Below are 15,457 nucleotides of genomic sequence, written 5' to 3' on the forward strand. Positions count from 1 at the left end.
AATTGCGCACGGAGCAAGCGATAATTGGTACAACTAATTTGGTTATAATCAAGTGAACACCCCATGTTGAAATGCGCGCGAAGCGTGAGAACTTTTGAATTTTACCACTTGGAGGGGCGCAGAATCAATCTAGGAGCGCTGAATTGGTCGATACAGCGCCCACTTAGACGGCGCCTAGAGTCCATGCTCTCCCCCCCCCAGTTAGGTCAAAACCTTCAAGAAAGATTTTTAAATTGAGAAAACACTATATGTTCACGAACAAGTAAACAGACAAATAAGTAAATAAATTACTTTATGACATAGCCCAATAGACTACACGGTGTCCCAATAAAAACAGAACCCTCATTGCGCCCTCTTTTTCTCCTATTTCTGAAAAGTATTTTGGTATATAATAAAACATTAAATCGTTAGCTTTAATAAACCAAAACAATTACTTCAATCGTCTCTCAATCTTTGAAGATATGTCCTCTTTAAGGTTATACAAAGAAACGTATAAAAAACGTATAAAAGAGGTATAAATTTGTTTTCTAAAACAGAGTTTTTTCTCAGTAATCAAATATCGCAGCGAGTGAAATGTTGGTGCATAGGATGTAGCTTAACTTTTTTTGTGTGTGTGTTTATACAAATTTTTAGAATAAAATTGAAAATCCTTCGTTTGAAGCCTTTTTACGCACCATGTTCACAAGATCAAAAACGCGTTCCATGACGTTTTTTTTTTTTTTGTGCGCCCCGGATAAAACCACGCCGAGTGATTGTTTTCTTCTTTTTTGTATTGTACTACAAATCGATCAAAGAAATAATCTTGCCATGGGGAAGAACCAAATACAGTACAATTAAATTTTAAAAGCCCGTTTTTGGGGAACATTTTCGAGAATCTTGCTTGAGAAAAAACTGTTTTGTTACAGTATCGATATCTTGATTGTGGAACGTTAATGTTGGCATCTAACTACCAACATTATTTCTCAACTGTCTGTCGATTACTCTACGATTTGATTTTCATTCCAAATTGAAGCTACTTTTGCACTTGTTTATCATAACAGCCTGTATGCACTATTGTCAGTTTGAAACCACCAATTTTCGTAAGCTCATTCCGTGGCGCAATCGATTAGCGCGCTTGACTCATACCCTTCTCGACTATGTATATAATAGATTTGAGCTGGTCAACTAGTATTCTATTTTTTTCTTTTTTTTTCTTACTTTTCTCTTTTTCTGTCTTCTTTCTTGTTCGTTTCTTTCTTTCTGACTGTTTGTTTGTGGATTGTTTTTGCCGGTTTTATTATTATTGTATAATTCATGAATAGACCTACTAGTCTAAATAGGCGCGGCCTAGGCCTAAGGCTATGAATATTTTTTACAAATTAGATATTGGTTGTTGGTTTTGTTATTGTTGTTGTAGTTATTGTTGTATATATTGCATAACCAGGGTAGGCCTACTAGGCCTATTATAGCCTATAGCGGCATTCATTTATTTCACGACAGATATCATCTAAGGACAATATTAAAACAATTGAAAATTTATAAAATACCATAGGAAAATTGCAGAAAACCGGCTGCCCCCACCCCGGCAGCCCCTATCATGGTTGCCCCCTCCCTATCCCTGCAACATAGAATGATTCACGTGCCACGGTTTCATAGGTTCGTGGTCATTGTGCATGTAGATTGATACACCAAGTACGCTTGAGTTCATTTTTTTCTGCATGGCTGTTTCTATTAGTAACTTACGCCCTCTGGAAAAATCTTGAAAAATCCATTGTATAAGCTTACGAAATGTACCCGTTCTTCGCTCTGTCCACGGATGCGGTTTGGCTACATCAAAGATTAAAACGAAACACATGGTTAATGACATGGAATGATAATAGCATTAGGCTTTGGAACGTATTCACTATGAGCGAGGATCACCAGCTCTACTCCAACATCTTCGCAACCGTATTACTGCTGCATTCGCAAGTATACGGCCCACAAGGAGGGTACGCAATGCAATTGATGCACCGAAACGAGGTCCAGGGCTGAAACCTGTATACGTCAAGGAGGCAACCAGGTAGAGGGCAAAGCAGCACAGTAAACTCACTTCAGAAGAACCAAGGACATACCAAACAGCCCTTTTCATGCTATCTTTTATCCCCAAAAGAGAAAAAAAGTAAAAAGAAAGCACGATACAACTAAGTAAGAAAGTAAGAAACATAATAATACAAAAAGGCATAAATAACCAGGAAAAAAATAAGTTTAATTGCAAGTATAGCTAGAGAAGTCACATCCCAAATCCATTTTGCCGACAAGTTAATGACACTTTTAAGTTAAAATACAATCCATAGCCCAAAGGCCATAGCCCATAGGCCCACCGGTAAAGCCAATTCCCTATATAAAGTTCGTTATTTTATAAAATTATCATTGAGGAATGCTTGATATTCATCCTTTTCAATCTTTGAAGTAGCCAAACCTCCTCCGTGGACAGAGTAAAAAACGGGTACATTTCTTTTAAAGAGCATATCTTCAAAAGTTGTGAGCCGATTTAAATATTTCTTTCGGTTTATTAAAGCTAACTAATAAAGGTATCTGATTTAATTCAATGATTAGAAACAGGAGAAACAGAGGGCGCAATGATGGTTCTGGTTTTTATTCTGGGACACCCTGTATTTCCAGTTGAAATCCACATCAAAATAAACGGAGTAAAACTATATATAGTTTGAAAAATGTCACTAGGTTAAAAAAAAGTATGAGGTATTTGGTCAAAATACTTAAGTTGATAGCTGAATCAACATATTGTTCTCCTACAACTGTAAATATCACCGGCATGTGATAATTGATAAGGACTCAGTGGCTGTTTTAGTGAGCCGAGTAAAATGCCGTTGCGCAAACCAAAGTATTTTGACCAAAAACCTCATACTTTTTAATCTAGAGGCATTTTTGAAGTGTATACTTTATTTAGATACATACTCTATATGGTATATATGGAAGACACGACCGCCTGCGTGATGAAAGATTTAAATCACGCAGGTGGTGTTCAAATGGAGTCACCCAATCAGATAACCAGATTTAAATTCACACTCCCAGTGTTGAAGATTAAGGTCATATCCTTATGTGGGGGGGGGTATAGATTTCAAATTGAATTGCACAATACAATATAAAATTACCATCGAGTTATAGAAGTTTGAATAATCTAAATGAGGATCAAAGGTCCATATCGGTATTCACCGGTTTATCTTAGCATCGAGATTTATAACTATACTGTAACTCACCATTGTCAACCAGAACAGTAATTGACTGTATCCCGATATGCTTTTTGATATTGTTTAACAATTATAAGGGACATTGAATTGATACTAAAAATGTTTTTTGACGAACTTCTTCAACATTTAGGCGAGTTTGGACGCTACCAACGCCGTGTGTACTTTTTAGCATGTATGATAGTCATCCCCACTGCATGGCATATCGCTATTCAGGTGTTTACAGCAGGATACGCGGATTATTGGTGTAAAATACCCGACTGGGAAGACACTGAATGTACAAAATGGAATTTAACGGACATGGAATGCAAAGAAGCGAAGAGGGATGCAGGTGTCCCGAAGGTCCCCGGTGCGACTCCACCGTTTCCGCCGTTCGAACAATGTATGCGGTATAACGTCAGTGGAGTTGACTTTTATCCTGGATTGAATTCGAGTGCTGAATTTGATGAGATATTAAAGTGTGATGCTGGTTGGGAGTACGATACCACGCAGTATAAAACCACAATTATAACAGATGTACGTATACAAACGGTATGAGTGGTAAAGTTTCTGGGTTCGAATCTCGGTTAGAAAAGAAATAATTGGATTGAATTGTGGGACGGGCGCATCACTGGCAGTATTGTGACTGGTGCATGTTTGAAAACCATTTTTAAATACAAAGGATAATTAAAAAATTAGGCTTGGTCTACATTCTTACATGATCTGATGATATTTGTGACATTTTACCATTTGGCAACGTAACACCGCCAACACTAACAACAACAACAACAACAACAACAACAACACTGACCAGGAATTGAACCTGCATAAAACCATTATGACAAACATGAAGACTATATAATTATATACCAGTATAATTATGTAGTCTTCATATTTGTCATTTTAGGCGATGAATGGCCCAGTATGCTGTTTTTAGGCTTTGATTATAGCCTGCATGGCTTGTCATTAGTCTGATGCGCCATAGTTTACGTTAGGTTTGGATATTTAATGTATTCCTTTATTTAATAATAATATTAATCGGTTGATTTTTTTTACTCAAGTACCCATTTTTTTTACTCAAGTACCCATTATTTTAATATTGGGTACTTGTCCAAAAAAAATCCACACACAAGTACAAATCGATATCTTTTTGATCCATTATCTGTGATTTCGGCATCTGTAAAGCAATTCGCAATGTACGCAAAAACTATTTAAAATTGATCAGCTGGAGATGATATTATTTGGATATTTATTATGTTATATGATGTACTTTTATCATGTCTATAGGCCTACAATTTCTTGTTGATATTACATTAAAAAAATATGTAATTAGTCTATAAGAGAACGCACCGATTCACGCATTCCTACACCTCAATAGCAGCCATAGCTGAGTAAATCCCACCAGAAGTGTGAAATGATGCGTCCTCGGCGGGAATTTTAAACTGCATTCCATCACCCGTGTTACACGTAGATAAAAGACAGATGAAAGTTTACAACACACTACAATATAACATCGATTTTTAAGCGAGTTTTAAGCCACCCAATTGGGCAGTCACAACACCAGCTTGGTGCGCCGGGGACCCAGTAATGACCGACCAAATCCTGACCATAACTTGGTTCGTTGGATTCATCTATATGGCATACGATAAACCGTTTCGGTAAAAATAATGTTCATTCATTAAGGGGCGGGGTAGTCATTAATTGTGTTATATGAGGGATTACAACCCCTGCCCCCCTTCGTGGTATCGACCGTGTTATTTGAGACAAAAAACAATAACTTTTTTTTTAAACTACTTTTATGTTATTTCTTTTTCTTTCTTTAGTTTGATCTTGTGTGTTCACGGAGTACGTATCCGAATCTGGCGCAATCCATTTTCTTCACGGGGGTATTAATTGGCTCGTCTATATTCGGAGGATTAGCAGATAGGTAGGTATAAACAGTGACGTAGCTAGGGGGGGGGGGGGGGAAGGGAGGGTACGTACCTTGGGCGCCATGCAGTCGAGGGGAGGGGCACAATATTCAAGCTCCTTATATCAATTCTCCTAGTGGTGAAAGTCAAAACAATTTTAATAAAATTAAGTTCGAAATATTCCTCGACTCTGCGTATGTTGGTACGTACATCTGTACAGTGGCGTACGCGATGTTCTTAACATAATTATTAAAGCAATCGTAATGATTTTTTCGTTTTACCGTTTTTCGTCTCAAAATTGAAAGGGAACATTGTGGACAGTAAAAAATTAATAGTTTGTGGGAAAAAAGTCAAAATATACTTATTTTCTATGGAAATGGTTTTATAGTATTGCTTTAAAATAGGCGAGCATTGCCCACAATCGCCCTCCCCCACCCGAAACTCACTTTGCCCCCCATTCCCCCCCAAAAAAACCTGGCGCCGCTTCTATTTGTTATAACGGTTTCCTGATTTGTTTACTGTTTCAGGATAGGTCGTCATCCAGCCTTATTCATGTGTGTTGCAATCCAAGCGTTCCTTGGCATCGGAATAAGTTTTGCACCAAATTTTCCCGTTTATATTGTTCTTCGATGTCTTCTTGGCTTTGGTAACAATATGGTGTTGATACTGGCATTCGTAATGGGTAGGTGATATTCACAAATACCATGTATGTAAGTGATTTTATATACAAGAATTGATGTACCCCTACCACTTTTTGTTATCATATCATTAGTGGAGGAAAAAAAATTGTGATGCAACTCAAATACACATACACATGTCTTGATTGCATCTTAAGCTTTCTCTACCTTTTTAGTTCATCACAATCGACCAAGTTTTCGCTGAGTTCTGGATATTTGTGTGAATTGGTGAAAATTAATTATACCGGAAGTTCCCAAGATTGTGCTGGACATTTAAGATGGCGCTTGGAGGCAAGAAAGAAATAACCAACAATTCATGAAGAAAAAAGAATTGCATACGCTTAAAAATTTTTAAGAAAGGAACTTATTATTGTTCATGATGTAAATATACATAAAGCTATGTTTGATATTAGTCCCACATTGTGACATTTCTACCCTTTCAGGAACTGAATTTGTTGGACCATCTAAGCGCGTCTACGCTGGTGTCTCCATCTCATTCATTCTCAGTGCAGGCAATATGTCTCTAGCTCTACTAGCGTTCCTTATCAGAAAATGGAGGATTCTACAATTTGTCTTATCCGCTTATGCATTTCTCTCGCTTTGTTTATACCCGTAAGTAGTATTCAATATAGAACTTCAGTGTGTATAGCAGAACCCGTCCGCCCGTCCTAGACGGGCAATTTTGTCTTCGGACGTACTATTTTCCTAACCAGCCCGCCCGATGTCACTATAACTAATAGTGGCCGGCAAAATTGACCAAATGTGTGATGTTTATCCCCGTTTTGGCCCATTTCAGCATTAAAATTGCAAATTTTGGCGCAAACGTCCCGGTAAAGTATTTTGGTAGCTGGACAATTGGACGATTTAGCAATTTTGGTAACTTTCAGGCCGGACATGTTACTTTTAGGATCAGCCTGTCATGCGGACTAGTTTGCTTTTTGGCTGAATTTTACACAATTCTTTTTTTTTACATGGAAGGTTTTGTATAGGGCCTAATTAGTTGTTGCCTACAATCTTGCCATATAAGCTCAGTGACGGCACCACGTGGGAGGGCGTGTTTAAAAATATCCCAGTCAGAGATCTTTTTTTGTTTTTGTTTTTATGGTCAATATGAGTTTGTTCTAAATAAAATTATGTGATTCGTGCTTTATTATTGTTTTTCTAACATATAAGGCAAAGGAAATAAATTAGTTCGATCTTTCGATCGACCATCGATGCTTAGCCGATCCTTATTATTTGTAGCATCAATTAATATGCTATTATTAATTGTAATAAAATAGTCATTTGTGCCTGTAGTGATAATGACCAATATAAATTTAGCGTTAAATATAAGGCATGATGTTGAACGTGCCTGGCCGTATACTGTCATACGAGCTTACAGTAACAATCATTTGCGTTTACAGATCGGCCAGACATTGATTGATATATTGATTGATTAATTGATTGATTGATTGATTGATTGATTGATTGATTGATACTTACAAATTGTGATTATTAAACCATTAAACACACTTAGAAAATAATGACTCAACGTGTATACGATCATGCACAGATTTATGCCAGAATCCGTCAGGTGGTTGATATCAAAGGGTAAACACAAACAAGCAAGAGAACTCATTCACAAGGTTGCAGAGGTCAATAAAGTAGAGATTCCCGATGAACTTCTCTCAACCGAAAAGATGCAGGAGGATGAGGTAATGACTGTACAAATGTTGCATATTATTTCAAGGGGGCTATAACGTAATTGCCTACAGAAGAGCAAATCCATCGCATTCTCAGTATGCAAAACTGATGCTTAGTCTGAAAACTGTGCAATGTTTTTGGGACAAAAATCAATGTTGAATCCAAAATTTCCTTTTCTAGTCGCCAAACAATATCAAGAGTCGGGTAGGGCAGTGGAAAGAGAAGACTGTGCATCCCAATGTGAAAAATATGAACTGTTCCTCAATGCTAAGAAGGCAAATGTTATGATATGTTGAGGTCAACACTTTCAACATTCTAGGGTTGAGAATAGTCATCGAAGATGGCAGCTCTCGAGAAATTAGAAGGCGATTTTGCCACGCTCATTTGGGAATATAGAGCTACCAAAACTCATGTCATGAATGCTCTTGTTTTTCCAATTGCTCTCTATGGATGAGAATCACAGGCTGTTCCAATAGCAGCAAGAAATAGATTCAGGACTTTGAAATGTGGTATTGGGGAAATTGACATATTATTTCAAGGGAATGTAACGTAAAGGTGAATTTATACTCAAACGCTTTTACAAAAGCGTGAATCGCACGCATATACAAACACGGGCTGTTCCAATAGCAGCAAAAAATATAAAAAATCCAATATTTAGGCCATGTTCCAAGCAGAAAAGAAGAAATCTTGTGAAGATAATTGTTGAAAGACATACTGATGGCAGCCCTGGGATAACACGTGTATAGTGTAGTGTTAAGCATAATACTGGAAAGATAACACGCGGTTGATGTGTTTGAATATAAGAATGACCCAACCCAGCAACTTTTACTACCACTTTTTTTAAACCCTGGACATCATGCAGTGTTGTTTTACATGTGTATTATTTTGTCCAGAAACCAAAACTCATCAACAAGAAAATTAAATAAATAATAATCGTTAATGAGAATTTACTCTTTGTCGCCCCCATCGTATCGCTGAAAAAATTTTGCCGGGAAATCCCCCCTTCCCCTCTCTGGCTACGCCACTGTTTGTGAAAGATCCATTTTCTCTATCAAGTGTAAGGAATATTAGACTTTCTTCAATAAAGACAATGGACAAATATCATCGTAAGGAGCAGATTCTGAACGTTTAAATTAAAAAAGAATTATTGTATTTGTTTACTGCAAACTCGAGTTATACTCGTTTGAATAAAACCACACGTTTTTGTAGCTGCACATGGTTTCTCTTCCCAAACATGTAGGGGTGATCATGGTAGTGTGTTTTAACACATAGCGCGATATTCAAATGCAAAATAAAGTTGTGTGACAGGAGTGGTTTCGATGAATAATGCCTTAATGGGATACATTATGGCCTAAAGACGGGCCTCAATTTCAATTTAATCATATTGCACTTCACACAAAGAAACGAGCTAAGTACAATATCATGAATATGGAACTTGAATTATGGCAACAAAGTTTCATGAACCTAGAAGTCCGCGTGATGTTCATCGTCTCTTTCGTCTTCAGTTTCCCACAGCTGATCGGATATCAAGTACATGTAAGTAAGCAATATATAAAAATGTACTAGGCAAGCCTCGAATCATATAACTCTAATTTTTTTAAATTTTGACCAACTTCACCAAAAATATTTGAAATTTGGGGGAAAATCAGGCTTTTTATGATTTTTTTGAAAATTTTGACCATTTTTGGTGCAAATTTCTCAAAGTTGGTCAAAATTCAAAAAAATAAAAAAACTGTCCCTAGATATTTTTATCTAGTTTTTAAAAAAAATTGGGCCAAAAAACCCGTTTTTTTTTTTTTTTTCTAATAATGATCATTTTGGCCCAAATTGGACCTCACAGATGAATTCAGCAAGTCATTTCCAGTCTAAAAATGTATACTTTTATATTCTTTAGACTAATAATTTAGCAGTTATGAAGACCGAAAGTTTCCATAATTCTAGGGTTAAGACCACCCTTAAAGATCAGCAGCTCAAGATTTTCCAAGCAAGTTTCAGTCGGACCATCCGGAATTACACGAGTTATGAGGAAGTATCCATACCAAACTGCAGCACCGTATTGGATTTTTGCATTTGAATATAGCGCCATACCAATCAATACACTACACACACAAGGTAAGTGAAACCGTATGCAGCTATAAAAATGATTGGTTTGATCGAAACACGTATAACTCAGATTTGGTGTAAGCAAATAGAATAATTATTTTTAAATTAGACGTTCAGAATCTGCTCTTTTCAATGTTATTTTCATTTACCGCGGAGTCCTTCTATATTTCGTACAAAAGCGCCACAAATATAAGTTTACTTCATTTTGAATCAACCTGAAAACACTGCAATGCAACGATTTCGCTTATAAGATACTAAACCTTTTCTTTTCTTTCAGGAACCCACGTCGTCAATGCTAGATATTTTTAGATATCCCAAAACACGAATTCGGATGATCATTCTGATGTGGATAGCGTAAGTATCATGTTGTTCCTTATTAGAAGACGCACCTCTATAAGGACGGTGTTTCTAGTATAGAAGCAGATCTATCATACGATCAGTAATATAATTATTTTTATATATTTTATATCAGAAAAACTATTCAAATCTAAATAATTTACGTTGGGCTTTCCTGATAAGGTGCTGGGGTAACAATTTTAACATTTAAATGAGCGCAAAGGATGTTAAACCGCGCATTTTTCTTGTGACGCATGAAACGCACGTAGTTCCAGGGTTAATGGAGAATGATTATTAGCTTCTTTCTTTATATAACTTCTTACCATCTCACAGCATGGTTAACAGCTTTTTATTCTACGGGCTAACGTTAAGTGCGGGTAGTCTCAGTGACCTCACCTACTTAGCATTCTTCTCGTCCGGTGCCGTGGAGATTCCCGCTTATCTAGTCTGTATGTTCTTCCTAGATAGAGTGGGACGTAGACCGATACTAGCTATGTTCTTCTTTATTGCGGGCATTGCGTGCCTTGTCACGACGTTTTTGCGTAAGTACATTAATCCGATCAGTCTAAAAAAACATAGTAATAGCTGTACAAGTCGGAATCCGGGGAGGGTGATGGGCTGTTAAGACCCCTCCTTCTTTTAGTAGCGCTGTCATCCAAAGACCCTATTGTTTTCAACACGAAGGAAAAAGTCATGCACATGTTGCGAAAATTACATCCCTTATATCAAGCCTTAGGATCTCCTTTATAGAACGAAGTAGACAGTGATCATAGAATACGACGTAGCCGCGCGTGTCGGGCCGGAAATGACCCCTAAACTGTGACCTTTAGGGTCATAAATATTTTTAATATGTTTAGAACATCGTAAGGATTATATCTGTTTAATTTGAGCTCGAGTGGACCAATTTTAAAACTGTCATAAATATTTTTAATGTTTAGAATCCGATTCACCTTAAAGCATAATTTTACAATATTATCAGGTATCAGCGTTAGTTGTTATTACAAACTACCGAAACTTCACAAGTTTTGAACATGAGTGATAGCAGTGGCGGTAACAGGAATTTTTGAGGGGCGGGGGGAAACGTTGGGGAAAAATAGTGGGGGTTATGGGGGGGGTTACGGGGGGGTTACGGGGAGGGACAAATTCCTCCCTAGTAACACTCCTCCATCCCCCCCTCCGTAAGTGCCACCACTGAGTGACGGTATAAAACTAACATTAATATCTACAACATTTCACGCGGTGTTTCGAATATTTCGCGGGTCATTTTAACCTTGTTTGGCGTCTAAAATTTCGTTTTTAAATCATTTGTTTCTCACGACTCCCAATTTCAAAATCAAGTTTATTTGCCATCTCTCAGTATTGAGCATTTTAAGATACTGGTTGTCTAAGTTTATACATAGGACAAAATTCCAAATTAAAGCAATATATATTCCAAATTATTATTATGACCAGAAACATACTGAGGTGTGTATCAAAGCACATTTAAAATTTTAACGCATGTGTTGCAACACCAATTTGTAAAGGAGGATGGAAGTATTGTTTTGAAAACAAATTGTAAAAATAACTAACATTTTGTGTCAATATATTTACAGCTCTTGGTATTCCAAATACTGTTGTTGCGATGATAGGAAAATTTGGAGCAGCCGGTGCTATTATGTGTATCCCCGTTCTATACGTTAGAATTACTGCCAACTCCTGTCAGGTAAACCATATTAATCTAAGTCAATACTATTGCATTTTGAGTTGAAAAGTTGCTCAATCCATAGCTAGTGAGGCAGTGTCATCTGGTTGTAAATCGGTGTTGGTATCCCAGAACCCGGGTCCCGAACAGCTTCTGTGTAAGACAAGATAGTCTGTCCTTTGTCGCCATGGTCTCCTTTTGCGCCATGTAATGGAACATAAAGAGCATATTACACAGCGACAACGCCTGGTAAAAATTATTATATTGTACAGACAGGGAAACTAAATCAATACACGTGTATTCTACTATAAACACCGATACACGTGTATTGATTATCAGACGATAGAAAATGATGAATATCTCCCGTCATTTTTGGTTTCTAAAGAAGCCAACTGTAAGGCTTGCACTTGAATATATGTGTTGAAAGAACATGGTAGTCGTAAGCGTGCGTTTTGACAAACAACTTAAAAGACATTTATCGGACAGAGGTTTTTTGATCAAAATTGTGCTGCTAAATCGGTCATGTTGTCCGGCTTTCAATTCAAATGTACAAGAAGGCCCCATCCCCGTCGTTTTATTCAAAATCTCGGATTCTGTCACAACTACAGCACCCAAAATTGACTTTTTTCCATCATGTAGAAATCAGAATTTTGACCAAAGTTAAAGGCGTCCTCCTCGGCAAAATGTTACATTATGGCTTTAACATTTTCAGTTTAATTAACATTATTAACATTAAATCTAAACGTCCCACGGAATTTATTTTGTCAACTTGATGTGATTCAATAATACCGATTGGCTAGAACGTTTGATGTGACGTACCGCGTACACGTTCGACAATATAATGTCTTATACAGGATTAAGTTGAATTTACACTCCTTCGCTGAGCGACGAGCGAATGGTGTTTGACCAATGGGTTTTCCCAATGCGCTCCATCTCATTGGCTAAAAACTAATCGCTATCGCTCAGCGATGTAGTATAAATTCAGCTTGAGACTTTTGTATATGGACGCATATTAAACGTATGGTGTCACGTGATGTTTGCTGTAACAAATCGGCACTTAACAAAATAACAAGAAATTGACCTTAACGTTACCGCGTCTACGAAATCCCAATCCTGCCTAATGTTGACGGTTATTTATAAAACAGGACTCTCGGTATGGGACTGGCTGCGATGTTTGTTGGCCTAGGCAGCATATTGGCTCCAGTATTTTTTATCCTCGCCCAATACTGGGAACCTTTGCCAATGGTTATCTTTGGCGTAGGAGGAATTTTAGCTGGTTTCCCGACGCTTCTGTTACCTGAAACAATGGGTGAAAACCTACCGGAAACCATGGAGGAAGGAGAAAGATTTGGCATGTGAGTGTATATTTTATGTTAACGGCACGGAATTTTGGCAATCAAAATCATTAAAAAAGGAAAATAAGCAGTAAAATAAATATCTCCGGCAGGATTTTTGTTTTTCTTTGTTTCGTTTCGGTTTTGCTTTGATTTGTTTTGTTTCGTTTCGTTTTGTGTGCGAAGTAATCGTGAGTCTGTGATTCCTATTGTCACCAAGGTATAAGTGCGTATAGTAGAGAGATAGCGATGTTCTACAGGCTGAGTCAAAAAGAAGTAAACTCATGTTTGAGGGGCTGTAACTCGAGATCTGTAAGGAATCTGCTAGAAATGAAAATACCACTGAAAAGAGCAAATGCTACACGTCTAAATACAAAAAAGAATTGTTGCAATTGCTCACTGCAAACTCAAGTTATACTCATTTGAATACAACCACCCATTTTTGTAGCTGCACACGGTTTCACTTCCCAAGTAGGGGCCTACCTATTTATATGTATTGGTAAGGGGCGATATTCAAATGCAAATAAAGTTCTGTGGCAGGTGTGGTTTCGATCAATAATTCCTACATGTTAAAGGGCTCTTTTTAATATGAATTTTACCTCATTGCACTACCTTATAATAAAACGGGCCAAATGACAACATGGCACCACAATTTACCGCACGGGAGCGCACGTTTCTGTCGACGAAGTATCATGAAACTAAGAGTCCCACTGAAGTTCGGCGTCTTTTTCGTGTCCAATTTCCTAGCTAACCGGGTTTCATGTAAGGGAGCTTTATATAAGAATTTGAACAAGCTCAATGTGCATGGGACACTAAGGAACAGACTGCCGGCAGCTTCAGACAGACCACGAACTGCTAGATCACAAGTGAACATTACTAGAGTTAGACATGCGTTACAGCAAGACCAAAGATCAGCTCAATCCTTTACCCAACAATCCCCAATCAAGCTTCTGCCGTTTCGTTCGTTAAGACTTGAATTGGTATCCCTAAAAACTATAGTAGCAAGCTCAATGTGCATGGGACACTAAGGAACAGACTGCCGGCAGCTTCAGACAGACCACGAACTGCTAGATCACAAGTGAACATTACTAGAGTTAGACATGCGTTACAGCAAGACCAAAGATCAGCTCAATCCTTTACCCAACAATCCCCAATCAAGCTTCTGCCGTTTCGTTCGTTAAGACTTGAATTGGTATCCCTACAAACTATAGTACCGTCATGGAGTTGTCTTTTCAACAATAAATCCTGTTAGCACTTTGCTGATTCGTCGAAATTGAAATGGATGAAACTCAATCAGCCGTGTGCAGCTACAAAAATGGGTGGTTGTATTCAAATGAGTATAACTTTAGTTTGCTGTGAGCAATTGCAACAATTCTTTTAATAAATTAGACGTGTAAAATTCGCTCTTTCCAGTGGTATTTTCATTTTTAGCAGATTCTTTGTAGATCTCGAGTTACAGCCCCTCAAACATGAGTTTACTTCTTTTTGACTCAGCCTGTATGTGCTGCGTGGACCGTGCGTTTATACGGCGCTCAAAACGTGCGTACATATTGCTAGTCTCGGTTTCAAGCTGGATTGTGCTCCTCCGTAACGAATGTAAACAAGACGGCTGGAACAGAGACTAACATTTGACCTGATCACAAGAGAGCGAAACGAAGGGTCATTATGTCTACTTCAATACAATGCTTTTGATTTTGACCAAAAACCATGGTTAACATGCTGCATAAATTAATTGTATTTCAGTGCTTCCCAAATATTATGGTTGCCAAAAAACAAATATTTGGTAGATTAAAGACCACTACATCCATGTATTATGACTTTACTTTCAAAATGGTGAAACTAGGTACGTTGCATAAACTGTCGTGACGGCGCGCCGTAAAAATGTCAATTTCAACGTGGACCGCACGTGACTCGAAGATAGCGCAGGATACTTGGATGAATTTACGCCTAATGGCTGGGCGGGTTGTGACACATACAATAAGCCATACAAAAAAAATCATTTTTTCTTTTTACTAATTGCCACTTGTTGCGTATTTTCTGTATTTCCAGAAAGAAGAAGCATGATAAAGAACTTTATAATGTAATGGAGGAAGATGAAATCGGCAACGCGGAAACGGCAACGCAGCCAAACGACAAAGAGGAATCATCTCGAATAAACGGAACAGAAACTGACCAAGTTTAATCTAAATCTTCAAATTAAAAGCAAATTGTCACAAGAATGAACAGGACTAACATAATACGCGTATGGACATGTGTAACTTTGGTTTTATTTATTTATTTATTTATTTATTTATTTATTTATTTATTTATTTATTTATTTATTTATTTATTTATTTATTTATTTATTTATTTATTGGTTGATTGATTGATTGATTGATTGATTGATTGATTGATTGATTGATTAATTTATTTATTTATTAAACGTTTTTACATTTATTTATTTATTTATTTATTTATTTATTTATTTATTTATTTATTTATTTAATTATTTATTTATTTATTTATTTATTTATTTATTAAACGTTTATAC

At 37.1% G+C, this 15,457-nt stretch overlaps 1 protein-coding gene across 1 annotated transcript; it reads left to right on the plus strand.

Annotated features, from left to right (window-relative positions):
* The first annotated feature begins 3,326 nt into the window (after positions 1-3,326).
* Positions 3,327-15,109, plus strand: LOC140157991 (organic cation transporter protein-like). The gene is made up of 11 exons (XM_072181239.1): positions 3,327-3,755; positions 5,027-5,130; positions 5,641-5,795; positions 6,234-6,402; positions 7,343-7,484; positions 8,875-9,009; positions 9,854-9,930; positions 10,246-10,454; positions 11,505-11,568; positions 12,739-12,948; positions 14,977-15,109. The coding sequence occupies exons 1-11, from the start codon at positions 3,327-3,329 to the stop codon at positions 15,107-15,109; spliced, it is 1,827 nt and encodes a 608-aa protein (XP_072037340.1).
* The last annotated feature ends 348 nt before the right edge of the window (positions 15,110-15,457 follow it).

Source organism: Amphiura filiformis, chromosome 7, assembly GCF_039555335.1.
Source record: "Amphiura filiformis chromosome 7, Afil_fr2py, whole genome shotgun sequence".
Classification (NCBI taxonomy): domain Eukaryota; kingdom Metazoa; phylum Echinodermata; class Ophiuroidea; order Amphilepidida; family Amphiuridae; genus Amphiura; species Amphiura filiformis.